Here is a 25,916-nt window from a genome sequence, read left to right as displayed (position 1 = left end):
CTGAAATAGACACTGATTTTTAAAAAGCCGCACAGTAATATTTCTTGTCTCACAGCAAGAGCCAGAAATACAAGTCTCTTGAGTTTTTTCAATTTCATTTAAACCAGTGACAGCACTATAAGGATAAAGCTTATTTTTGCATTTCTGCACTGCCTAACTGCAATTCTTCACAACATACCTTCCGATCAACAGCACTGAAGGATAAAAAAGCATCTGGAAGACTTGTGGCTTAATTCTTTCAACCATGGTAACAGGCAGCTGACACTGTAAGGGGAATTTTTATCCCAGTACGAATGTAGGAATCATAAAACCAAAACCCATACTGAGCACAGCAATCACGTTTCTCGTTCCTTGAAGAAGTCTGTTCCTTTCAACTCTTCTGGTAGATAGTCCTGCTCCACAGGTTCCTTGTACATGGGGTTGTATTTGTAGCCTTTTCCGTAGCCCAAGTTCTTCATAAGCCTTGTTGGGGCATTTCTCAGGTGCAGAGGAACAGGGGGCAGGGGTCCTGTGTGGGTCCTCAGGCATTCCTTGACGTTGCCATATGCCCTGTACACCTCTATAGACTTTGGGGCTCTGGCAAAGTACACTACACACTGTGCTAGAATCACCTGGAAACAAGCAGAGGGGAAACGTTAGATTGTTTAAAGCTTTTTGGGAAAAGGTCTGCTCTTCAGGTTGTTTGTACAGCATGGCAGGGCTTGTGTTTTTAAACTGACCTCTGTCTGCTACTATAATATGAATACTGTTATTTAACACCACCATAGCTCCACGGTTTTCACTACTAGAAAATAATAGCTACCTTATCTCTCATAGAAAAAAACCAGAGAAAAATGATATATGTTCATGTATCACATTTTAACAATAAATATGCAGTGACTTTTATTTTAAACTGCAGCATCTATTTCAAGAGCTACAATGTTCTCTTGTCAAAGAAGGGGCATGCAGAATGAAGAAATCACTAAGTCTGCCCCATCCTTGCAATCTGCTTCTTTTTATAGTTACAAACAGGTTTTACACATTGCAGAACATTCAAATCAGTAAATCAATGAAACCTTTACCTCACATTCAGGCATTCCAATGAAGTGGCAGCCTTGATAAGCAGCAACTGCTTGTGTTAAAGCCAGGGGATCTGCCAGTCCTACAGAAAGGGATCAGACAAAAGCAGGCTAATGTATTTTTTTAACTTTATGTCTTTTTTTAAATTTTATTTTTCCTTTCCTGTAAGGTATCCATGCACATTTCAGAGCTGCCTTCCACAAGCTTTCCTCTGCCCCAAAGGTGGGGAAAAAAAAAGTCTAAGCCGTGGGTATGATTTAGAGACTGAATCTGCTGCCACACAGTGGCAGTCTGAGCAGGAGCTGACCATGTATGATTCTCGTACTTTTTGAAATTAACAAAGAAATGGGGAAGTACTGCAAATACAGGCACAGCTTCCGCAGATCTCCTAACTCTTCACCCATCACATATGTGCTAAAAGTGCTGCTGGATCTGCAACTTTGGACAAGTAAATTAAGATGCCTTACAGCTAGGGAGCCAGCTATCAAACCTGAGGTTTGCAGGTCACGGTAGGCATTCATGTGCCAGACTCATTAGAAAATCAGACATCCCTGAAATACACACTCTCTGTGGCACAAGTTTACTTGTGATCTACAACCAGCAGAGTTTAAAATAATCCATATTAATACACACCAAGCCTGACCTCAAAAACATTTGTCTTTCCTGAAATAGGCAATCATCACAACAACACCTCACGTAGGTCTCTGGCTGCACATACAAAGTTTTTGCCAGAACAAAAGCATGCGGAATATTTCAGTATTTTGTACCTATTTTGCACATAACTGTTTTGGATTTGTTTTTCAAAAGCCTGCTTTTAGAAACCAAGGAAGCCTAGCAGATCTTCATTCAATGAGCTATTCCAATGTGAAATACTGCAAATACTGACCTATATCTTCGCTTGCAAACCTCACCAGCCTCCTTGCCACATAGAGTGGATCCTCACCACCCTCAAGCATTCGAGCAAGCCAGTAAAGGGAGGCGTTTTCATCTGAGCCTCTCATAGACTTGTGCAGGGCAGAGATGCAGTTGTAATGTTCTTCTCCTGTTTAGGATGGGGGAGAAGCAATACACTAAGTTGTTAGGAGGAAATTAACTAAAATGCATTTAAGGGAACAGAATGCATTTTACTATATTGCATCAGGAAACATAAGCTGCTTTTTCAAGTTCTCTTTATGGATATGTGGGTACAGCATCCACTGATGTTTTCAGTGCCTTCACAGCTTCCCATGTGAGTCATTCCCTAACTATATAAGCAAAACAGAGCAACTGCTGATGAAAAGGAAGGATTTTTTTAAAAAACATTGCTAGGTAAACAGTTTGGGTTTTGTAACCGAATGGCCTTCCCTTCAAAAGAAAAAAAAAACAAAACAAAACAAAAAAACAAAACAAAAGAAAAACCCAGATATTTTAAGCAGTTAGGAAGAAAACTCCACAAAATAGCTTAAATTGCCCAGAAGTACAAGCACACACAAACAAGTGAGCCTTGCTTTTGGATACACGCAGAGATCTGAGAAGACAACACAAGAATCAGAGAAATCCAGTGCTATACACTACTGGTATTTTAGAAAAAAGGCATTTCACATAATCTAAAGCTTGAAATAAAGTGTGAAGTAAAACAAAGAGTTTGATATGCTGTATAGGGGTGAGAAAAAAGGAAATGCCATGGATATACAATGTTGGAATGTCAATGGATACAGTTTGGAAAAAAAAACAGAATTGCAGCACACAACCCTGGCAAACCCCTAAGAAATGCTGAGTTCAACTGTGGACACCTGCACTACTGCAACCACACTTGAAATGCTAGACTCCTAAATAAAAAGTGGGAAGACTGAAAGAATTACAAGCAATTTTTTTTTAATATTAAAGTTTAATATTTGAATAGATTTGGATTCCAAGAAGAAACAAAGCTATTCCACAGATCTTCTAGGTCTACACTTAAAAACAGAGTCAGTATTACAAACACTGAATGAGACCCTTCCTGCTTTCAGTTTTCCTCTGTGCAACTGGTTTTGACTCTTATGCATATCTTTTAATCAAAACTTGTAGGAGTATTTTGCTGCAAGTTGGTAAACTTCCCATGTTATCCGCCTTTTTAATTTTTTCAAGTGCCTGGCATTTCTTGGCTCACAGCTAAGTGTGTATTTTAAAGGCAACCGTCTGCATGCACAGCCATCTGTTAATATTCCTCTTCCTCCTAAGGCTAAAAGGATTTACAGCCTGAGGGCCACATCAGAACACACCAGTGACTTGTAGGCCCTCAAAAAAAAAAAAAAGGGCTGCCTGAGAGAGTTTGAGGATCAAAATCACCATGCTGCTGCAGTTGCTCCTTTTGTAGTCAGCAAGACCTCCACCTTCCAGGTTCATTCCCCCCATCTCTGCTCCTGTTGGAGTGTGATTCTGTGGGGAATTCAACACGCTGCCAGCAGCACAGGCAGTCAGGCAGCTATTTTTGCTAGGACTCCACACAAAGAGCCCTGGCTTGCAGCCCTCACTCAAGCCAACACAAACAGCACGTCCGTGCTCCATCGTAATGCTTGAGTCAGGAGCAATAAACCCAAGCAGATGAACTCGCATCATCCTCTTGCAAGAGGCGTCTCTTGGTCTCTTAAAAGTAAGGAAGATGGCCTTTAAATATCTCCAGAGGTTGCACTCACCCAGATTTTTCTGCTGGAGACTTTAATATGCTGTTTGGGCTACTGTAAAATGCCATGTGTGGGGATACCAGCTGGAGAGGCAGAAGGAATCCAGCGGATAGGCTTGGTCTAGATATATGTACCTGCAGGGAACTTCAGACTTCAGGATGAAAAGTGAATTAGTTTTCTCCTTTTATTTTCTTCCTTACAAAGTTAGTGCTGGTGATAGAGCTACAATGACAATACTTACACATCAGAATTTCATTATCAATTAAAGACAAAATATAGTGATATGCATTGGAGAGAGATCCTACATTTCTGTCTAAAAATACAGTTTATAGATAGCCTGAGATACCAAAAGCAGTAAAAAAAATAGAACTTTTAGTAGACATTTATTAGCCTTCTCATGATGGTTAGTTAACATACAAGTTTGGGCCTTATCAATTCTGTTGAGAGACAGACACACACCAGTTTATCTATCTCTGATGTATCCCAGATGTCTCTTGAAATCAAAATTATGAAGATTTTTTGCAATCAAAATACATTTTCTCTGTGCAGCTCCCACAAAGGCAAATACCCTTCTGAAACAAGATTACTACAAAACAGGCTTTGTGGAAGAGAGGACTTTCTAGTCTGACATATACAGATGCATAAATCTTGTTGATTCATGCCCATAGATTGCTTTATGTGCTTATGAGGAGTTTTCAGGCTAGTTTAGGATGCTGATTGATCTAAAGTCATATTGGTAGAAGATAGGGAAAATGTCTCATTCACTGATCATAGTTAATATTTGAGCTTCTTAAACAATTCCTATGCACATGTTAGTGGGCAAAACTGAAATCAGTCCCCATCTCAAATCACCTTCTATCTTAGTCAAAGATAAACATCCAATTGCTCATTGATGAAGAACAGAAGAAAGCCTTGGAAGTAAGACTAGACCAACAACATGGATAAAATGACTTCTCTTTCTGATCTAGCAGAAAAAAAACTGAGCTGGAAAAAAACCATCATGGTATGTGGTGGCTTAACACCAGTTGGGAATTCAACTCCAAATAAGCCACTCCCCTACCCCAGCAATGATGTGCAAACATCATTGACAGCAAACCTGACAGCAAACCCAGGACAGTGAGACACCTTCTCTTTCCTCCTCCACAGAAGGCAAAGGAAAAATGGTGTTCCAGATTGCAGAATAAATTAACTTCAGCATAACACATTCCCAGTCTTTACCATAGATGAAATTATGTCACCACACGGACAGTGAAATTACTGACATTTATCTTATTAAATCAGTGTTAGCAGAGTGATACAATATGTGAAAGGAAGGAGCAACAATACAACTCTATTTAAAAGATCTAGTCACTGCAGGTAAACTTTAATGAATTTGGTTGCTACATCATTTTCTAAAAGGATCCAAATTTTAACAACTGCAATTAAAAGCTGAAATATGAATGAATAGTTTTTATTTCCCTAACACTGCAAGGGTTTCAGGCAGCTGCTGGCAGTGAAATTTGATTAAAGTTGTTTCTTTGTCCTTTCAGCTAAAATGCATAAACTATCTGCACAAAGACCTTTTCTTTACATGTCCACACACAGATCAGAACAACAGTCTAACAACTGCATTATGAATGATTTATTTCCTGGATTACTTGATGAAAAGCAGAAGAGAATGCCCAACTACATATATTAGGGAAAATTTGCAGAAGGTAACAAACAAAATAATGTAAAATAAAAAGTCCATATTTACTAAACTCTGAACACTAATAAATGATTTGGTGCTTTCCACATGAACATGCAACACTCAAATATATGTTGCTGCTGTCATGATTAGACTCTCCATTTCAAAAGACTGAAGTATTTTATTTTAGAGGATTGTAGATCCCATCACCAGTTGTGATTCAAAATGTATTAGCTAAAATATGCTACCAAAATAACAATACTTGTTTATGCAGCAGCAGCTATCTGGAAGTCCTTTGTATTTAAAAGGACAATCAGCTATCTCTACTATGGACTAAAGTGGTCAACCTGGAGTCAACAGCCAGTGGTCAACAACGACTATTGCACAGAAGAGAGAAATTCTGTAAAATCATGTAGTCAGGCAACTTGCTACTGTGACAATATTTGGGTTAGGCTTTTTGGCATTTATATAATCCAGAAAAAACAGTTTCCACTGCTCTCACCACTCTGAAAATCTCTGGCCAAAAAGCGCCCACAAAGCCCCAAATGACAACAAAGATTTCTGCAGAAGGGAAGGGCCTGACATATTCTACCCAGACTTGATGCAAGGTTCAGGAAGAGGCACTCTGTGCTATTTCTACCAGAGCAAGAGGGTGTAGGAGGGCTGGGAGCAATGGACACAGCCAAGAGCTCTGTGCGACAGTGGCCACAAGGCGACAGCAAACACACAAGGGACCTACAAGGTGCAAGAGACTCGCACCAGTGAACCAGTCAGATTTTCTGCTTCCTTCTAATCATGAACTCTTCCTGCCAGAGACCCCGTAACATTTTTCTACTCCCTCCCCCTGCCTGCTCTCAACTTCTCAGCTGCCATTAGATCAGTATCTGCCCAGCTGCCTTTTTCCTGACAGTGAGTCATCATTACTTCTTAGTAGGAAGAAGGCTGCAAGCAGGCATACATTACAACCAACCTCAAGAAACCTCTCATCACAGGTTTTGAACAGTAGCAGTTAATGCAGCGTATCAAAAAAAAAAAAAAAAAAAAAAAAAAAGAAAAAGAAAGAAGAAAATAAATCAGTTCTCCAAATACTGCTTAGAATAATAATTTCATACTATTCTGCACAGTCATTCAAGTGTTGCTGAAGAACTAGCACATGCATTCAAGGTGATTCACCTGATCTCTGATACTCACTGATTTCTAACCCTCTAACATAAATTGGTTTAGTGGCCAACTACTGTGATGCCTGATTGCCAAGTCACAGATTTAGCAAGAGTGGTTATCACACTAGGAAGCTTTAAGTGCAATGAGATTTATGTGGCCTGCCCTAAGCAAGCTACAGAATTCATTACCTTAAAAAGCACCTCTAAAAATAAAGCGAACTGCTCAGGTTTTGACACAACATATTACTGTGAATGTGAGCACTTCCAAGACTTTCAAAGGAGTAAAAGTGCAATGGAACATATCCAACCCTTCAAGAAAAATGTCCTCCTCAAATTCATCTGTGTCTTTACACTGAAACACTCATAGAAGACAATATAACCTTAAATAACATGTAATTTCACCATGCAACTGTTTTCAGGAAAGCAAATAGGTCCCTCAGCTAATCTACACTTCCTGGTTGAGAAGGAATTTCCAGCTGAACTACACTGTACAGAAAAGGTAATTTTTAGGACAAACTTCAGCGCAACCACTGTTTCAGTAGAGCAACTGGTAGGAAAATAAGAAAGAGAAATTAGAGGCTACCCCATCTTGAGACCACTGCATTTTAGAAACGCATTGGTTACTTACCTGCTCGATCATACAGGATGTGAGATCGCTGAAGCCCCTCCTTTACATGCTCTTCTGTTATCAGAACACCACCTGCAGCACCACCTTTGGTAGTGTTCAAAGGAGTGGTCCTTCCTGCTGCTACTCTGGCCTGAACTGCCAACTGGAGTCCGTTCAGCCCAGTCCTGGCATCCCCATCGCAAAGATAGGCAAGTGTGTTCAGAGCTTTCTCCTCTATGTACACTGGGAATCTGCAACAGAATAACCACACACCCTTAGCCCCCATCACACTCCTCTCCCTGCCTGTTGCCTTGCAGATGACTTTTCTTTACAAAGTTTCTTGATACAAAGCTGGGTTTAAGATTTGTCTTAACTCATCCTGCACAGCCAGGGGCTGACCCTCTTCCTCCTGCTCCAATGCCTGCTAAATACAATTGCACATGAAAAATGTAGGACAGGAGCTCTCATCTATTTAACCCCCTAATTTTTCCTCATGTCATTAAATTCAGCAAAAACTGGGGTTAAGCTTTTGCCACAGCCCAATTCTGATACAGGCAGCTGAACTTCACAAGAATTTACTGCATTGGCATTTCACTGTTAGCACTTCAAATTCCTTGGTGGAAGAACACTGAAAAGGTAGGAAGCTATCCAAATGCAGGTGAGGGAATATAGTGAATTGTAAAGTAATTAGCATAAGGTTTTGAACTAACTACTAACAATAGCAAGATGCGCTATCAGTTGTTCAAAACACAACTGGAAAGATTGTTGTAATGTGAAACACACACATCCCACTTTTACAGCTTAGTCACTGGGGTACAAAAAAATCTTACTATAAAGAAGCTGCATGCCAATACATGTCTATCAGTCTCCTTGCCATCTACTGATCTAAGTGTGCCAGAACTATACAAACACATGAAAAAGGCCAAATTCCAGTAAAATCACAATCTAAATGAATCAGTCACTGAGATTAGCTGAGTTGACTGGAGCATGGTGTTGATAACATTAAGGGTTTGATCCCTGTACAGGCCATTCACTTCGGAGTTGGACTTTATGATTCTTGTGGGTCCCTTCCAGCTCAGAATATTCAGTGATTCTAAGATGGGAACACCTGAGAAATGCAGTAGCAGGCTCTCCTGAGATCTCCCAGTGAGTCCCTGAAAAATCTATGAGAACAACAAAGTTCTCAAGTTTTGTCTTTAGGTTTTCACCTACCTGGTTGCAGTCCTCACTGTTGGGGCACATCCAAACCAGTTCACCTCTGCATGCTTAACAGGCACCCTACTGAGGATTTAACCCTCAAACCTCAGTTATGTAGATAAGGTAACATCTAAGGAGTTGCCAGGCAGAAGGTGCAACTGATCTGATTTGGAGACAGCTAATGGAGTTAAAACATGGCATTAAGGGCCCTAAATGAGCTGCACTGTAAATCAAGAGTGACAGGTATCACTAAGGATTAGCACATAGAGCTTGGTGTGAGACGCCATTTCTTATGAAGCTCTTGTGCTTATAATAAGGATTCACAACAGCCCTGCACTTCATTTACCAAAAGATGTGTTACCATTACCACCAGTGGTGCACAAAAAGACAAGATCAGGGTTCCCAGACAGATGAGTCCACTGATTTTCCTTGCCTTCTCTTCCTCCTTGCAAACCCACTTTGCACTTGTCACACAAAAGAAAGACTGTAGGTTCTGGAAAAATGTTGGCAGTTAATATTTGAGTCCTCTCATGGCTACACATAAAAGTGAAAAACTTGTAGAGCTGAAATCTTAATCACCCACTGCAAATGAAAGCTGACAAACGTCCTCTAGGGGCAAAACCCATGCTGCAGAGAGTAGACAGTAGGAATCACACCCTGGTAAAAAGAGATGCATCACATGCATCTAATCATGACTTTTTCCCACATCCTTATTTTTCATGTATTTGATTAATCTAGAAAAAAAAAACTGACACAGACATACAGTGGCACTTTTGCCAGGATGTTTCAAATACCATCTTTGAAAAAGGAAGCAGAACAATACAACAGCATACAGACTTAATCAGTCAATTATCTCAAGCATCAAATTCCTTGAAAATCAGGAAGTAACAATCACCCCTCAGCACTACAGACAGCACCAGATCTTTCATAAGCAATTAAAAAAGCCAGCACAGAAAGCAAAAGCTCTTTTTAAAAAAACAGCAGGCATTACACACAGACATCCTGCTGCTAATACACCCTTCAACAGAAATGACCCCATATATACAACAGGCTGTGCAAACACTTCTTAAACATCAGCAGGGCCTATTTGAGAGAAGTTTTCACCTTCAAGGACAAAGCTCTTTGTTTTGCTGCTTGTTGAGAAGTACACCCTGTGCTTGAGGCCTCCTCACACCAAAACCACAACTGCAGGCAGTGACTGAAAGTAGAGGGGAAGCACTGAGATCACTAGAAGACAGGGACTACCTCTGAAGAATCTAAGTACAGTCTTCCCCAAGAAAGGTTGAGGCCTCAGAGCACTTTTGCCATTCATCTGCTGATTTCAAGCTGAGTTGTATTCCTGTCTCTAACTGCCCTGTTGACTCAACAGAAACAATTTACATTACAGAAAGTGAAACAAATATTCACAAGAAAGTATAAAAAAAATCTGCTTACAAGCAATGGCCTTGTCCATTTCCATGGTGAAATTTCAGCTGTAATATAAAGGTAGCGGCAATTCCAATCCAAATAATGTACTATGTATTGGCTGATCCAATCCATGTCTACAATAGCATGACATGCAGGATGTGATAAAGAACAAGAACAAAGGGAGAAAACTTCCACGTACAAGCTGTTTGCACAGCACATTGATGAGAATCACTGACTGTAAATAACATTTTGCTTCCCTGTTGCATAACCTCAGTTCCATACACACTCAGTATTTCAAAATAATGAAATGTTCTACTGAATTAAGATTTTTTTTTTCTGAGCAATGAAGACCTCAGAAGATTCCATTTTCTGATGGAATTAGAATTAAAATTAGTCAGGAGTCTAATTTCAAAATCAGGATGGCAATTATTTCAATACCTTGGCTTCAAAAAAACCCACTTGCTATGTTTTACATTTTTAAGCCCATCCTGTCTTCAGAAGATCAAGTACCCTACTCCCTCCTACTTTACCCAACTTCTGCACCCATCAGAACCACAAGGCAGAATAACTCCCATGCTTTCTGACTTCTTTCCAAGCTCTTGCAGATGGGCAATCCCGTATTTTATTCAACTTCCAAAATTAACACTGAACATCCACTGGATGCCAATGATCAGCGTTAGTACCTTGTAACCAACGATACTTGGAGACAAAAACATAAACAAGTCAAAAGGGACGTGCTGGGATCCATCATTCACGGGGCTGAAGGTGATATACTAGCTCAAGGAATGGAAAACTACCACTACAGGATAATAAATCCTTCTTCCAGTTCCTCTTTATCACCATAGCCTTGAGACACTTTGTGCCAAGAACCAACATGAAATGTCTGCTGAACTACTCATTAAACCCACACAGCAATGCAGCATTTGAGCCAATGACAAAGAGAGCATAAGTAGTATCAGGGAGTAAATATAAGGAAGCCCAAGCAAGGAGAACCTTTATGATCAAAGACTTAAAAAATTACTGAGCAAAACATGAGAGAAAGCACCCACTGCTTCTCTCCCATATAAATCAGTACTTTGTGACTTTCTCAGTGTAATTACTCTCCATATTCACTCCTTGGCAGATTACAACACTTTTGCAGGCAAACACAGTTCTTCAACTGAACTACTGCAGTGTGATATGCACTGCTCACTGCCTTACAGCATTGTCTTCCAGTCTTGCCTCTTACCTCTAAACTCATTTCCTGCAAGGAAATGGAATTAATATTCCTATTAAGGAATAATTTTCAAGAAAGTATTGAACACTGAAGATCCAAAGGAATTTCACCTTTAGTGTTGTGATTTACGAACCAGTGAATTCAAAACATGCCAGAACTTGTAATGCAGCCAGTAACAAGCTGAACTGCATGATGTCCGGGCTTGCCAAAAGGAAATGGATTTCTTCCATTTCCCTCAGCTGTGTGCCTTCTGTGCTATCTAGCTTCAAACACATTAATCAGCCATCCAGTTTACTGTCTGACTTCAATGAGAGATACCATTCTGAGGGCAGCACTTGAATGACAAAAATAAAAAGCCAAGAGAATTTGGTTTCTTCCTTACACAGTACAAGTGTAATGTATCAGTGCACACCTGGAACAGCTTGTGCTATTACTGACAGAGCATAAACTGCAGAAAGCACAAGCAGTTGCAGAAATAAAAAATATCTTTAACACTGATGTCTTCTTACTTTTCTTCATCATGAGTATGTTTCTTCCTTTCCTGTTTCTCCATCTTTCAGCTTGATTTACTGAAGACTTTAGAGTTTGATGGCAGCAACGCTGATGAAAATTTAACAAAAAGCACATATTATCCTAAAGAAACCCGGTAATTAACAAAAAAACTGTAAAAGAACCTTTGCGAGCCATGATGACCCAACAAATAGAAACATATCCAAGAACTAACACCCACTGCTAGCTGTTCCAGCTTTAGAGCAAGAAAAGGCCATGGTGGAGTGAAAGAGAACCCAAATGATATAACCTTAACAGAAACCTGCAGCAATGGTGGAAGCAAGATAAGAAAAATCCACAAAGAAAATCTAAGGAAACAGATTTGGGAAGAGAACACTTTCCTTGTGGAGTGCAGATGATGAAATCCATGGAGTCACTCAGAGATGGCTGCATTCTTGCTGAGCATGGAAGATGTCTGTAAGGACTAAGGAAGATTCATCCTCACCTTATTCCTCAAGGTAATACGAGAGACCACAAACAATCATCCTCTCCTTCAAAATCTCTTTTAGGTAAGCCATCCTGTCAGACAAGTGATGTGATACTAAAACCATCTGATTAACTGAGGCCAAGCAGCACATGCAGTACTTCATATTACACTGCTATGCGTTGGAAAGGGAGACTCACATGGGAAATTAAACCCAAAATTAAATGTACACATCTCCTGTGCCTTCTTGCTAGATCTCTGTAGCATTTTCAAAGCAGGTACACCCCACAGTTTGGGGACCTGCCGCCTTGTAGCTCCATTTGTCACTCTAGAATAAAGGTGAGCATTGCTAACAATCAAATCAATTTTAATTGGTGATTTCCATTTATTCTTCAGGACAGCATGAACAGTTACCTGCCTACATCTAATGACAGTCCTGTTCCATAGAGGCAAGGGGGTGAAAAGCTGAGACAGCTGATCCTGCAGAACAGTGGAAAGGAAATAGAGAAGCAGAAATAGAATGGACACTGAACCAGGAATTAATGAGGAATCCCCAGTAAGGGACAGGATACCTTATAAAAATCTGAACTTATCAGCAACAGAACGTAGGAACTGTGGCCCAGCACCAGATCTCATCATGAAAGATAAGAAAGACCTGACGCACAACTGCAACAAACCCTCCTCAAGTCAAAACCCCATTTTTATTTTTAAATGCTTGGCTCGCATGACAGCATTTGGAGTGCGGCCCTCTACCCCCATGAAGAGATTTCTGAAACTGTGTTAGTTACTGCCTGCCAGACTTCTTTCAGTTTGATGAAGCACTGTGCTGTTTAAATCATCCATAGCTATCAGAAGGTTACAGACATGGAGAGTCCAGCGAAACCCAAACCCAAACAACTGCAGCTGAAACTATGCCTTGTACTTTAATCCTGTACAGAAAAGAAAGCCTCTGAACCCCAGTCAGGGTGTAGCCACAACCACAGCTGTGCTGCTACATTAATGCTGACATGCAGTACTGCCTTCTCTTCTAAAATTCACATTACTACAACACATAAAAGCTACAAATGAGTAAACCGTGAGGCAGGGTAACCTAAAAATAAAAAAGGAATACCTATTCTTACCTGTTCTGACCTCAGCATTCAGGCTGGCAATTCTTTGTGCATATATTCTGTGATAAGGTTCAAGTGGATTCCCACTCATTTATTTCAGGCAGTCTGTCAATCACCCCCTTGTCAATGCACTGTAAATTACTAGGAGTGCAGCCAAGAACCAACACGAAGGAAGTGTAATAGCTTGCATGTGAGTACCACAGTACCTCTTATTACTCGTACTTGCCAACCTCCTGTTTCAGAAGGCAGATAACAACTTTTGTAGATAAACCTGGGTGTTGATTTTTCCAAAACTTTTTAAAGGGTTTAATATAAATTTATCTGTCTGGACATCAAGGAGCAGAGAAAAACAAAGTCTCTCTTAAAACAATCTGTTAACATCTCACAGCAACAGCCTCCTCTTGTCATGGGATATCCTAAAACACAGCACAGGACTTATCCTGCAACTAAAGAACAGAAGCAGCAGCATCTTCCCTGATATTAAAAAATCATTCTCGGAAAACAACAGACTTCTGGCAGGCACTTCCAAACTAAGAGGGGATTCCTCATCCAGCACTTAATGGTAACATGATGCTTTTACAACCAGTAGCAAGAAGTAACACACATTAGGACATGACAAAGACCCAGTTACAGGCTTCCACAACGAATCCTCAGCAGCAGAACAGATTTAAATACCCTGAGAGGGTGAGTCAGGAGTTACAGATCCAAGTATAAAATTCTCTCCTAATCCAGACAGTGAGATTATGTTTTGGATGGAGAGAGCCAATGCTTTGAATTCTCTCTCTCTGTCACCCCTGCCCCTGCCATATGCTGCCACTTCTTTTCTTTACTATCAGAGGCGGCTAGGGTTTCTCTTCCCACCCCCAACTGCTTCATTCTCTCCCTGGCAGGCAGTCAGCTCCTCGGGCTGCACACGTTAACACCCTTCAGCCCATAAAGTACTCACTCTGAGCTCTTGCTGCTGCTCCCAGTCTCAAGGGTGCTGTGCTGGTCGCCCTGGCCCAAAACCTGGAGCCCTAGGAACCTGACAGCCCTCATCAGAATTGCCTCCATCGCTTCAACCGAGAGCTTCTCCAGGACAATCACCCGGCACCGGCTCAGGAGAGCGGCATTGACTTGGAAGGAAGGGTTTTCTGTGGTCGCTCCTATCAGGGTCACCGTCCCGCACTCGACGTGAGGAAGGAAAGTGTCCTGAGCATGGGAGGAAAGCAGAAAAAGCTGATCTCGATCAATGACAACCTGAAACATCCCATGTGAGTAGGCTACATTTTTTTTTGCGTCTTGTGGGACTTTGGGTTCACTGTTGATATGACAAATAACCACCTGACAAGACAGTTCATCTGCACAGATATGGAAATTATTTAATTTCATGCACCCCACACCTTAATAATAAATGTCTGCACTGAGAATGACCCTACCAGCTGAAAAGAAACAGGGTAAAGATATCTGCAAATTTTGGGTTTGTGTGACTTTGGACTAGTGCATGGCAACACAAGAAATAATGAAATTGCTTTATCAAGTATAATGAATAGTGAGTCTGCTCCTAAATACGCTTTGAGTCAACCTTTAGGGTTACAATTCCCTGCCTAATTCTGCAGTCAGAAAACTACTGGAAGATTACAGAAGGGTTCAATTTAAAAACCGCAACCTGCAGTACAGAATTTAAGCTTTCCATAGAACAACTGAAAAAAACCCTTTACATAGGAAAGGAAAAATTAAAAAGAAGTCCCAAGTGATGGCTGTGGTGTTATCCTCAAGTACCACGCCATGACTTGTTTCCTCTCACACAGAAGAGAGGACAACATTAAAATATCCACCTTCGGCACATTCACATTCCAGACCTTTGTAAAGGTAATACAGAATGCTAGCTCTCAGATGGAGGCTGAAATAAAGATGTGTGCAGCATACATTGCTAATATGACTTTTCAAAAATACAATTTCAGAAAAATATTTAGAGACTGGCACATAAGTAATTTATGAGCAGAACTCAGCCTTTTATTTAAATCTTTGAATCACAGTGGTTGGTTGGAAGTTAGGTAAGGAATTTAATTTTTATTCTTCTCCCAAATTAATCTACTATATGTATTAACATTGAAATCAAAAGCCCAAAGGAAGGTATCACCTGAAGGCAAAGTGGGAGATTTTAGCGAAGTGCTGACAAAGGCTGTTTTAAAAAAGCAGAGTAGTACAATACCTGCTGAGATTTATTGAAACGATGGATCTCATCAATAAAGAGGATAGTTTTTCTCTTGAAGAGTCTTTTTTCATTCTGGGCTTGGCTGATGACATCTCGAACATCATTTGTCTTGGCACTTGTGGCTGACAGTGTCACAAACCTCATGCCATTCTTTTTGCTGCTGTTGGCTATGATGTGTGCCAGTGTAGTCTGAAACAGCAATAGGAGAAAGCTTTGTAAAAATAATTTCAGACACAGAAAGCAGTAATTTGAAGGAAGTATGTAAAGAACAAAGCTGTGTATTTTGGACATAGGGACAGTGTTGACAGTTTAGAGAGTTAAGGCATTTTAGCTCACGTTATTCTAGGGCACAGAAGACTTAAAAACTTCCTGGTAGAGGTAGCTGCCAATTCCTCTGCTGCATTTCTAATGCCTGCACTTTCACGTATCAGACCCAGTGAGCCTCAGCACTGAAAAGGACAGCACTGACAGCTGTCTCCTTTGTCACAGAAGAAGTGCTCTCTGCCAAATACACTTCTGTCACAGAAGACAGGCTGACTGCAATTCTCTGTGCAGTTATTTGGTGGAGTATGTTAATGGATAAAAAGCTGGACTACCCCAAGACACCTGCCTAAGAGTTCACAGTGCAACTGCACGTGAGAAATAAAAAGCTGTAATGTTATTAAGCAAACCCTTTTATATTTCAAATACATATAAAATGAAATTAATCAGACAGCAGTTTCTACAAAAGCATGAGAACATTAGTGTTTAAAAATTACATGTGTATTTAAGAAGATGTAACTCTTAAATCTAAACAGTCAACAGTAATCAAATGCTGACCCAGGGAAGCAAGGGGCAGCTGACTGAACAAACTGAATGTTTTTAGTAAGCAGCTGTGTTGTTTCTCTGCTCCTTATGAACCTCTTCAAATCCAAATTTATTCATAGATGATTTCACTTAGCTTACCAAAGCACAGAATCAACCTCCACCAACCTCCTGGGTAGACTTACTACACCTGAACATATCACAGACAGGATTTTGAGACTCTCCTTCACAACCCTTAGTAAACACAGGTGTATGCCCCAAAGAGAGTGCATCTCTATTTGAAAATACTGTTAGAGAAAACAGGTGATTCTTCCATCAGGCTCACTATTCTATTAGAGAAGGATCCAAAGAAGACTGAAGACAGGAGAGCCTCAGCAGATGAGACGTGGGACAGGTGCCGACCAAACCACCTCAGAAGATATTCCAAGTGCTGAGGTTAAAGCAGCAGGTGGTGTCAAACTGATCCTCTTGCAGGGAGGCTGCAGAAACAAGCACCTACCACTTGGCTACTGATGGTGTTGAAGTACCCTGCTCTGTCCCTTTAATGGATCTCCTTGTCCCTGAAACTGCAACCAGCCTAAGTTAGAAAATGGGTGGCTAAGGAGAAGGATATGTTGTTATTTATTCTTGTTTTAATTTCAGTAAGGGCTTCCTGATTGCCTTCAAAAGTGGTGCCATTTCAGGTCCTGATACAAGATTCACATCCCATGTCAGATCCTTCCTCGCTTCCTGGAGCGCAATCCCCCCATCCCCAAGGTGTATCACTGCAGAGGACAAGACTGGAAAGACACTAGGAAAGTGTTTCCAACAAAGCCTACAGATATAAGGAAGATCTGAGAAAATAAACAAATACACAAATTTCATCCCTGCTCCACCAAACTTAAAAAAACCCAAAACTATCTTTGAAACAGAGCTACCAAATTAAAACCAATATTCATGTTGCCTTACAAAAGGGCCTTGATTTGGAATGTAACTTCAGAGGATATACCCATGCCTTAAAAATCTCTGAAAGCACAGAAACACCCAAGACATCAAATTTGAGGATGAAAAAGGAAAAAATGTACCTCCTCCTTCTCTGAAGTGGCAGTGGCAATAGGACAAAGAAAAAAATTAAAGCAGCTATTCTTCTTGTAGCTCCGCTTGGACTGGTCGCCCATTGTACCCTGGCTGTCACTCAGGAAGTTTTGTTATTTACAGAAAAAAGCAGTAAGGACTTTGCTTTAAACACATGCACAGGAGTCCATATTTCTAACTCTAATTTAGGAAAAGAAAAATCAAATAGATTTGTTTGAAAGTTACTGTTAGACCAAGAATCTACTTGAAATCTGCTTCATGGCTCTCATCCAGCAGATTCCTCTCCCTCTCTGCCAACTCGTGGGTCACCAAAGGTTGCAATAAGAATAACATACATTGCCTTTCAAATGCAATGCTTGACAAGGACAGGCATATTCACAGCCTCTTCCTTCTGTTCTGCACAATCAATCATTCAGCAAGTCAAACTGCCTATCACACAGATGTAAAACTTTCCCTGGTCCTCCTACTTCCCATGAGTTCAGGTTTTTTATGCTGCTTTTCATCCTACCATCTCAAGCAAAAGTCAGTAACAAGCTACAGTTTTCTCCCTCTTTGTTAGTTCAGGTTACAACCTAAAAGAACACATAATCTAGTGGAGAATTCACATAAGCAAAGCAGCTTAAGTATGAAGGCACTAGCACAGAACAACTGTAACTCATATTTAACTCAATATGCTAGACTCCTAGTTTCCCTTGGGGCAATGTATTTGGGGACAAAAAGAAAATTAGAAATCTGATAGGGAAGAAGAAAACACGCTGATTATTCTTCATTATCTAAAATTAATTTCAAAGTTTGATTCTTACACTGGAAAACAAATCTTTTAAAATAGTGACACTGATGTTGCAATTTACTATGAGTGAGTACCTCTGAATCAGAAACTGCAAAACAGGCACAAAAACGAAATCCAAACAGGTTGATAATGTGCTCCTTTTACAATACAAGTGTTTCTTATTTAGTTACTGTTTTTTCCTTATGGGCAGGAGCAGAAATATTGTTTCCCACATATTAAGAATAAGAGTGATCCAATGATCCTGCAAACTAACCTTTTGCTAACTTCACTAAAAATTACACCTTACAAAGCCCAAAGTGTTAATATCCTTGCCCCTTCCAGAAACCATTCTTAGTTCTCTTTCTCTGTGATGCCAAACTATTCAAACTCATACCTATTATCTTAACTTTTATGCTGAATATTGTGAGACCTTACTGACCTACCTGTTCAGACAAGCTAAAGCAGTGACATCATAAAAAGCTGCTCTGAAATAAAAACACATTGACCAAGAAACTTCTGAACCATTATTCACCAATGAGTAACACTTAACTTCAGCCCATGGTAATTTATTTCCAGACCCATTATACACAGAACAAACACTTAACTACTGAAACTCTCCTTCACCATCCTGTATCTATTGCTTTGTGTATACTCAGCCCAAATGAGAATATCCCACAGCTCCCACTGTCGGAGTAGAAAAGATTTGCTGTTTGGTAAGATGGGTAGTTGTACTAGAAGACAATAAATTTCTGTATATCCAGAAATTTCCTTCACTGGGCAACCCTCTTTAAACATGAACTATTTCCCTCCTCTCTGCACTGCCACTAGTCATATCTACTGCTACCTCATATCTATGGCTGGAAGAAAACAGTAAAAAGCTTGTACAAATTAAGCCAGTCTTATTGATGCTGATGTTCAATGACTACATTACCTGCTTAGAAGTAAGGTGGTCTTTATGATTTTTACAGCCCTGTACCAGACCATTAATCTATGCTCATTGCATTAGCTCACCAAAGCTCCTTTCAGGAATGAAGAGTGGCACTGCCTAGCTTAGTTCAGAAAGTGGAATTGGAAAAAACTGGGGAGGGATTAGCACACAGGGTTAGATCATATCAAGAATACTGTGAAACCTAAGGCTCTTCCAATATACACAGTTCTCCCAGAAAGTCTGGAAGGCTGTAGGCTTTGCCAGTCCACATGGAGGAGACCAAAGCAGATCTGGCACAGACTAGCTCAAGTGCGGCACAGCATGCATCACTCCTGAGCAGGGATAATCTAGCTGGCCCGTAGGTTTGCCCAACAAAGGATTTTGCTGGTTTGTTCCAGAGCACACCATAGTGTGAATTATGTTTGTGGCAGGGATGAAAAGAGACTATTAAACCTAGTGCACAACACAACAGGCTAGTTACACCGACAGACTCATAGGGTCTAAGCTATGTTATCAGAGTGCTGAACTAGCACCCTGATTTTCTTTGCTGCTGTTTGACCATGACTTTCTGGCTATTTTTTGCTCTTCATTTATTCTGGCCAGGATTTCCAAATCTCTGTTTACATGGTGTTGCCATCAATGGCCTCCCCTCACCCTCAACCCTCCCTTTGCTGGCAGCAGGGCCATACTGTGGCTGCCAAGCAATCAGGAAAGGCCATGCTGTGTGTCACTGCCTGGAGGGAGACACCAACAGCATCCTTGGATGCCGCACAGGGCAGCAGTTCTCTGGGATGTAGCTCTGTGGATGTTCTCTTTACCACACTGCGTCACAGCAGATAAGCCAGGCCGTGTCTAAAGGAAATTGGCAGCATAGCAGGTGAACATGCCCTGGGGGCACTGTCTATACAGATAAACACAATCAAAAGTAGCAGCAGTTGGCATTTATATAAGGGCAGATGCTATTCTTACCCATCTTGTTTGGTTCTTCAAACCCCAAACAGCCCACTGAGATACTACTGGAGGAGTTAAGTGTCACTGAACAAGAGACACAGCATGTGCATTACAGCACTTACAGAATCCAAGCCCAACCAAGCATAAACAGATGCAAGGTCATTGCATAATGTTTACTGAAATGGAGCTGTATCTCCATTTGCTGTGTCCTGATTTGTGTACTTACATTCCAACTGTTTTATGGATACAATCGTATTTTCTCTTCCAGCGTTCTCTTCCTAGAGAGCCATCTCCAGTTATTCCTGATTTAGATTGGCATAAGCAAAACCAAACACACTGCATTGCAACACTGCTCCCAGGCAATTGCAAAGACAAACCCATTTTTCAGAGCTGTCTTGAACTTTCAGTTCACACTACTGTATAAGACATTATGCATTTCCAGTTTAAAATTTCACGCTAATCAATCAAAAGAACTCATTACTTCAAACGCTCCAAATCAGGTCACAAGCTGCATGAATAAGAGAAGACGAAGTACACTCACACAATCAAACAGCCTGTTAGGTAACTACTTGTATTAGTGAAATAGGAAGCACAGGAGGGAAGGGGTGATAAATATGTGGGCACCAAAATAGGTGTTGAACTTCCTGTGTTTCAATGTGTCATTTATTGAATGCAAACAAAGAAAAGAAATACAAGGGAGTTCTAGAAATAAAATAAAATGTCAGAGAAGATTTGATAGAAACTTCAAAGACCATTTACCCCAGTTGCATGTTTTGCACTCATACCAACGTTGCATATTTCATCTTATTACTACACTGCAGACATGAACCTCAGAAAATCATACATGAATGCTCTTTGTATTATCTTCTATAAGGAGCAGGTTCATGCCACTTGCTACCTATTTTTTTCTTGTTAAGCAGCAAACATAAGAGGGAATTTTTACTGTATTTAAATACAGAATGTTCAGTTTTATAAGTCTTAAACTTCATCTGTAGCAGCAAAATTATTCAGTGCTCAAGTTACGTTGTGTCCCCCCCACTAATTCTTTACTAAAATTGGTGCCCCCATGGCAGACATGCAAAAATCTAAATCCCTGTATTAAGGTGCTATAAATCACAGTACAGCTTACTCACATTACACTTGGATTCATACAGGCCTTTAAAAATTTGCATAGTCAGGATGAACAAGCTAACTGCTCCTAAGCTAATAACCACAACATCTCTTTAAGGCAGTGTTTCTTCTGGCCTGAGCCTGGTCAGCTTCTTAAAAGAAGAAAATAGGCTCTTGTGTTCAACACTTCAGAGTGACAAAAGTGCAAACAAAAAGTCAAAGTCTTTCCATGCACAGCACCCTGGCCTCCTAAGAAATTAGGATGACAGACCCAAGGTACAAAGGTCATGTTCCCTTAAAGTAAGAGGACTCAGTACAGATGGAAACTCAAAAGAAAAGAGGATCACAACAGAAATAACCCAATTCTGTCTTTTCAATTTTGAGGGCATTTCCTTGAATATTCAAGTGCAGCTGAGGCAAAAATCAGCTTGTGCAGCGCAGTTACATAACACACATATTTTTACTCCACTACCTAGCTTTATTGTTCTCATTATAAAAATTATCCAAAAATACTCTTGACCTACACTATGAAATCCTCCATTTACTGCACTTTAACAGGCTAAAATATTTTCTTCTTGCTTAGAAAAAAATCTTTGAATTACTATCTTTCATAACAGTCCAGACTGAAAAATAATACATAAATTGATTTGAAATTTGGTCCTGATAATCTATTCCATGTTCAGTTGTTTGTTTTACTTAGTCCTCTACCCTTTATCAAACGTATCAGTTAGCATGGCATTAGGCTGTAGAAATGGAAGAAGGCACAGATGGGCTGCAATAACCAGACTCCATGGGTAGCAAGAGACTGAAGAGGTTTAAGAAATGTATGACCATCTTACACAGCACTTCCGAATTTAGACCAACATATCTAATTATGCTGCTATTTTAGCTCTTTGATGGGCAGAACTTAGCATATGGCCCTGTTACACACGAAACTACATAACATGTCATTATTTCTTAGTATTTTTCCTCCTGAAAAGGACTGTATTTAATGGGAGAAATTTTTGCTGATCAGTCCAACCAGGTCCTGAAGCAGTGAGAACACCTACTTCTGCTTCACAGGATTGCTCAAGTTTTCAAGCACTAAGTTGCTTTCTCATGAAATGTTTTCTTAGACACATTATATGCATACAACTCAAATAGTGAGTGGGAAAGGCAGGCAATAACAGATCTCCTTTTCCATCTTTAGGTGGACTACTTTGCTTACATGTTAAATCTGTTAGGAGAATAATTTTATAAGGACATATCCAAGAAAATAATAGAGCTTTCAGGTATTTAACTCAGACAGACAATATGATTTATGGGGAAGAAGGCCTAAGATAATAGTATATTCTAGCACCACCCTAGAAATGTTGATAAACATGAGTGAAAGGGAAAAGTTCAACTTTTTGCAGAAGGAATTTTTGGTTCAGCCAATAATGGATGTTTCATCAGGACCCAGCTGAAAGCAAATAGACCCAAAACACTATCCTTGAAAGCAGATGAGTTACCCTATAGTGTAAGTAGTCAGTGAGTAAAAATATAACAGATAAGTTGTGGAACTGTTCTTTGATGGGTCAAAAGGCACAGAAATTATGCAAGTCAAACAACTGAGGAGCAACAGAATTTAAACTCTGTGAGAAACAAGCTTGCTAAATACAATTCTGCACAAATCATATGGGTGAGGAGGATGGGTCATATAAAAGGAGAATGAAAGCTGTGATATTACAGGCATAAAACAGATCATCCATTATTCAAAAGACACTTTCAGTACCACAGAAGGCTCCTAAAGAAGACCTGGAACACAACTGTTAAGCTGTCACAAGCTCATGAGAAAGCACTGCCACAGTCAAAGCCAGGTGCTTTCATCGGATCACAACCCAAAGGCCACTGAAGCCAGTGCCAGTTTGCAGAGACTGTACTGCAGCCTTTGCTTTGCTACCACTGTACTCGTACAGTTTTTTTCTTTTTCCTGAGCAAAGAGAGCTTCAAGAAAAAGCAAGCACATGTTGTTGCCAGAGACAAGAAACAAAAGGCAGGAGACACAAAAAATCCCCCAAAAAGCATAGAAGCAAGCCTCTGATTGTGTTACTCATTCAGCAAGGAGAATTCCTATTGATTAAAGAACGGAGTTCCACTTCTCTCTCTAACCATCTTACTTGAGTCAATCCACCACCCCTTTAACCAGTTTTCAGAAACAGCCCTTCTTTACCCCATCTATTCTGAGCTCTTGCTTTCTGCTATTACTTTGCTATTTTAAAGAAGTGGCAATTACTGAAGTTCACTAGTTGGTTCTTTTAAAGTATATGTTATCTAGCCTAAAAAACCTTCTGGATCATTGCTAATGGTATTAATCTAATTCTAACACCTGCTCCTTATTTATTGTGATTGACTAGTACTATTATTTAAACACCACACACAGCAAGTCTTTATTTTCAATTAAGTATGCTAACAAGACCATGCTGCTGCTCTGTCCTTAACTTCTCTGCTAAGCATTAATTACTTCCCCTATCCCAGATTTCTCAAACATACCCTCACGCAGCCAACACACCAAATTATGTATATATATATATGCAATACGTGAAACTAAATGCTGTGAACACATTAGACTGACAGAGAAAACTGCATTTTGTTTGCCCTTCCACCCCACAAATCTGAAATATGTGGAACAACAGGATAAAATAAAGGTCAGATCTAAAAGACTGCTCAACCACACCCGAGACATCCCTTCACTGCTGTGCTAGAGGGTCTTTTGGGATTCATGATGGCCCCTGGTATGTTAAAGGAGACAGAACACAAAGATGCAATGGTCAAATCCTGCGAAGAACCACCAGCCTAAAAGTGGTTGAAAGTGGATGAGTGACCTAGCCATAAGGCTATCTCCTTTCCACACCAGTGCTGCCTTCTCTCAGGGGCAAGAATTTGTAGGCTAAGCAAACCTAGCACTTGCAAACTGTGCTGCATTAATCTGCTGGTATCTCATCTTATTTCCTAGACATATTTAGAGACTGTGCTGCTGCTGTTATTCAGCTTCTCAGGCATTAACTAAACCACGGCTTGTGTTTTAGGTACGGACTTTGGGGTTACGAAATAGGAATTACCTGAAAGCAGGAGAGGCCTTGTGTAACCAAAGTGCAAATTGCATGGAGTGGGGCTGAGGGGGGTGGACCAATTCTATTTCATTCACGAGGCAGGGTGTGTTTTTCGCAATCTTAAGTGAAAACTAGCGGACATCGGCCAACATAAGGAAACTACAGAAGAAACCAAGAAGACATACGGGGGAAGAGAAGATCGAGGCCGAAAATTAACGGGTTTTACGAACACCGGCCTCCAGAGCCACATGTGGCAGCGCCGGCCCGACCCCGCCGGCTGTGAGCGGGGCTGGGCGCTCGCCGCCCGCACTCACCTTCCCGCAGCCCGGCGGCCCCCAGAGGATGAGGGAGGGGATTTCGTGGGACTCCAGCAGGGACCGCAGCAGGGTCTGCGCCCCCAGCACCGGCTCCTGCCCCACGTAGTCCCCCAGCGTGTCCGGCCGCAGCCGCTCGGCCAGGGGCTTCCCCTCCAGCTTCTGCGCCAGGCTCTCCCCGCACAGCGCGGCCGCGCATCCACGGCCCGGCTGCGCGGCGGCCTCGTCCCGCCCCGCGCCGCTCCTCCCGCCGGCGGCTGCCGGGCTCTGCCCGCCGCCGCGGCCCTTCTGGAAGAGAGAGAACACGGGGGAGCCGGCGGCAGGGCGGGCCTCCTCCGGCTGCCCCTCGGCCCGGCTGCCCGGCGGGGCGGCGGCGAGGCGCGGCCGCTTGCTGGGGGACTCGGCCGGGGCCCCGCCGGCCTGCAAGCAGCGGTCCAGGTGCGGGTTGATGTCGGCGCCCGGCAGATCCCGCAGGCACACGGGGCACTGCACCATCCCCACCTCCTCGGCGCCCTCCGTCGGCTCCATGGGCTCCCCGGCCGGGGCAGGAAGCGGAGCCGCCCGCAGCCCTTCGGGAGCTGTAGTCCGCCCGGGCCCGCTCCCCGCCCCGGCTGCCGGGCCCTGCGGCCCCTCGGGGCCGCGCTGAGCGACATCGCCAAGGACTTTGGCCTTGGGGGTTCGCCTGGCCTTTCATTGAAATATGTGAAAGCTTCATTCTCTGTGGAAAAACTATCAGTAAACTACTATTAAAAAAAAATATTCAAAACTGAACTCCCATATTAGGTAGAATGCAGGGCAGGTTGTATTTCAAAGATGGGCGCAGTAAGTGGTACAATTCGCGTCCTAATTTACGACCCGAACTTGACCCATTGGTAATTCTTTCCACATTACATCTTGTTTTCTTTCTTAAAGTATATGTTTAGGTTTAATTATACACTGTGACATAATAGTTCCCAGCTTGTAAAATTCGGGTCAGTCTAATGTCAGCTGTGTTAGAAGGTAAACAAGTCTAGCTACTGGCTAACCGTACCCCCAGGCTTAAAATTTAAAAATGGCTGGTTAGAAAGTGCCCAAAAGGTCAGAAGTAAAAATTTTATTTGATCTGATGATGGAGACCAAAGGACTGAGTTTGAAGCAAAGTGGTTTACAGCCCTTCATGTATACCTAGTTGTGACTAAAGTGATTGCAATCTAAACCCAGATATTGAAAGTGAAATGGAGTGTTTGTGGGTTCTACTTTTTGCCGAATACCTATTTGCCTGCCCATTTCTATTCCTGATCAATATTAGAAACATTTACTATATTGTTTATATTTTTATAATGGAAATACATGAATTTGATGCTATAGGGCAGAAAAAGAAGCAGGACCATAGGTACGCACTGCCTGTGCTTACAGCTAAGCAGTGCTTTTATGATATGTGTGGTCTCCGAGTGGGTAAGTGAAGATGTGGCTCATGAAGCAAGATGCTTTGCTTGAAGTGAGCGATTGGCTTGCTGAAGATCACCCAGAAAGTGGAAGAAAGTATTTCACAGAACAGAGCTGGGAAACGTAAATGAATGGAGGAAGGTTTTCATCCTCCTTTGGGGCAAATGGAGCTTCACACCATGTGAAGGTTATAGTTTCCCCTTACTCAGTGGCACATGACCAGGGTGAGATGTCTTC

The 25,916-nt window shown here is 41.3% G+C and overlaps 1 protein-coding gene across 1 annotated transcript; it reads right to left on the bottom strand.

The window, feature by feature from the left end:
• Positions 1-221: 221 nt before the first annotated feature.
• Positions 222-24,969, bottom strand: WRNIP1 (WRN helicase interacting protein 1). The gene is given in 10 exon segments (XM_062499399.1): positions 222-611; positions 1,062-1,141; positions 1,946-2,101; positions 7,156-7,385; positions 13,983-14,227; positions 15,231-15,422; positions 24,255-24,790; positions 24,793-24,892; positions 24,894-24,929; positions 24,931-24,969. Coding segments are annotated over 10 exon segments (1,890 nt in total). The 3' UTR covers positions 222-335.
• Between the last annotated feature and the right edge of the window lie 947 nt (positions 24,970-25,916).

Source organism: Cinclus cinclus, chromosome 1 (assembly GCF_963662255.1).
Source record: "Cinclus cinclus chromosome 1, bCinCin1.1, whole genome shotgun sequence".
Lineage (NCBI taxonomy): Eukaryota > Metazoa > Chordata > Aves > Passeriformes > Cinclidae > Cinclus > Cinclus cinclus.
The sequence above is the reverse complement of the archived record's forward strand: the minus strand, read 5'-3'. Positions and strand labels throughout refer to the sequence as shown.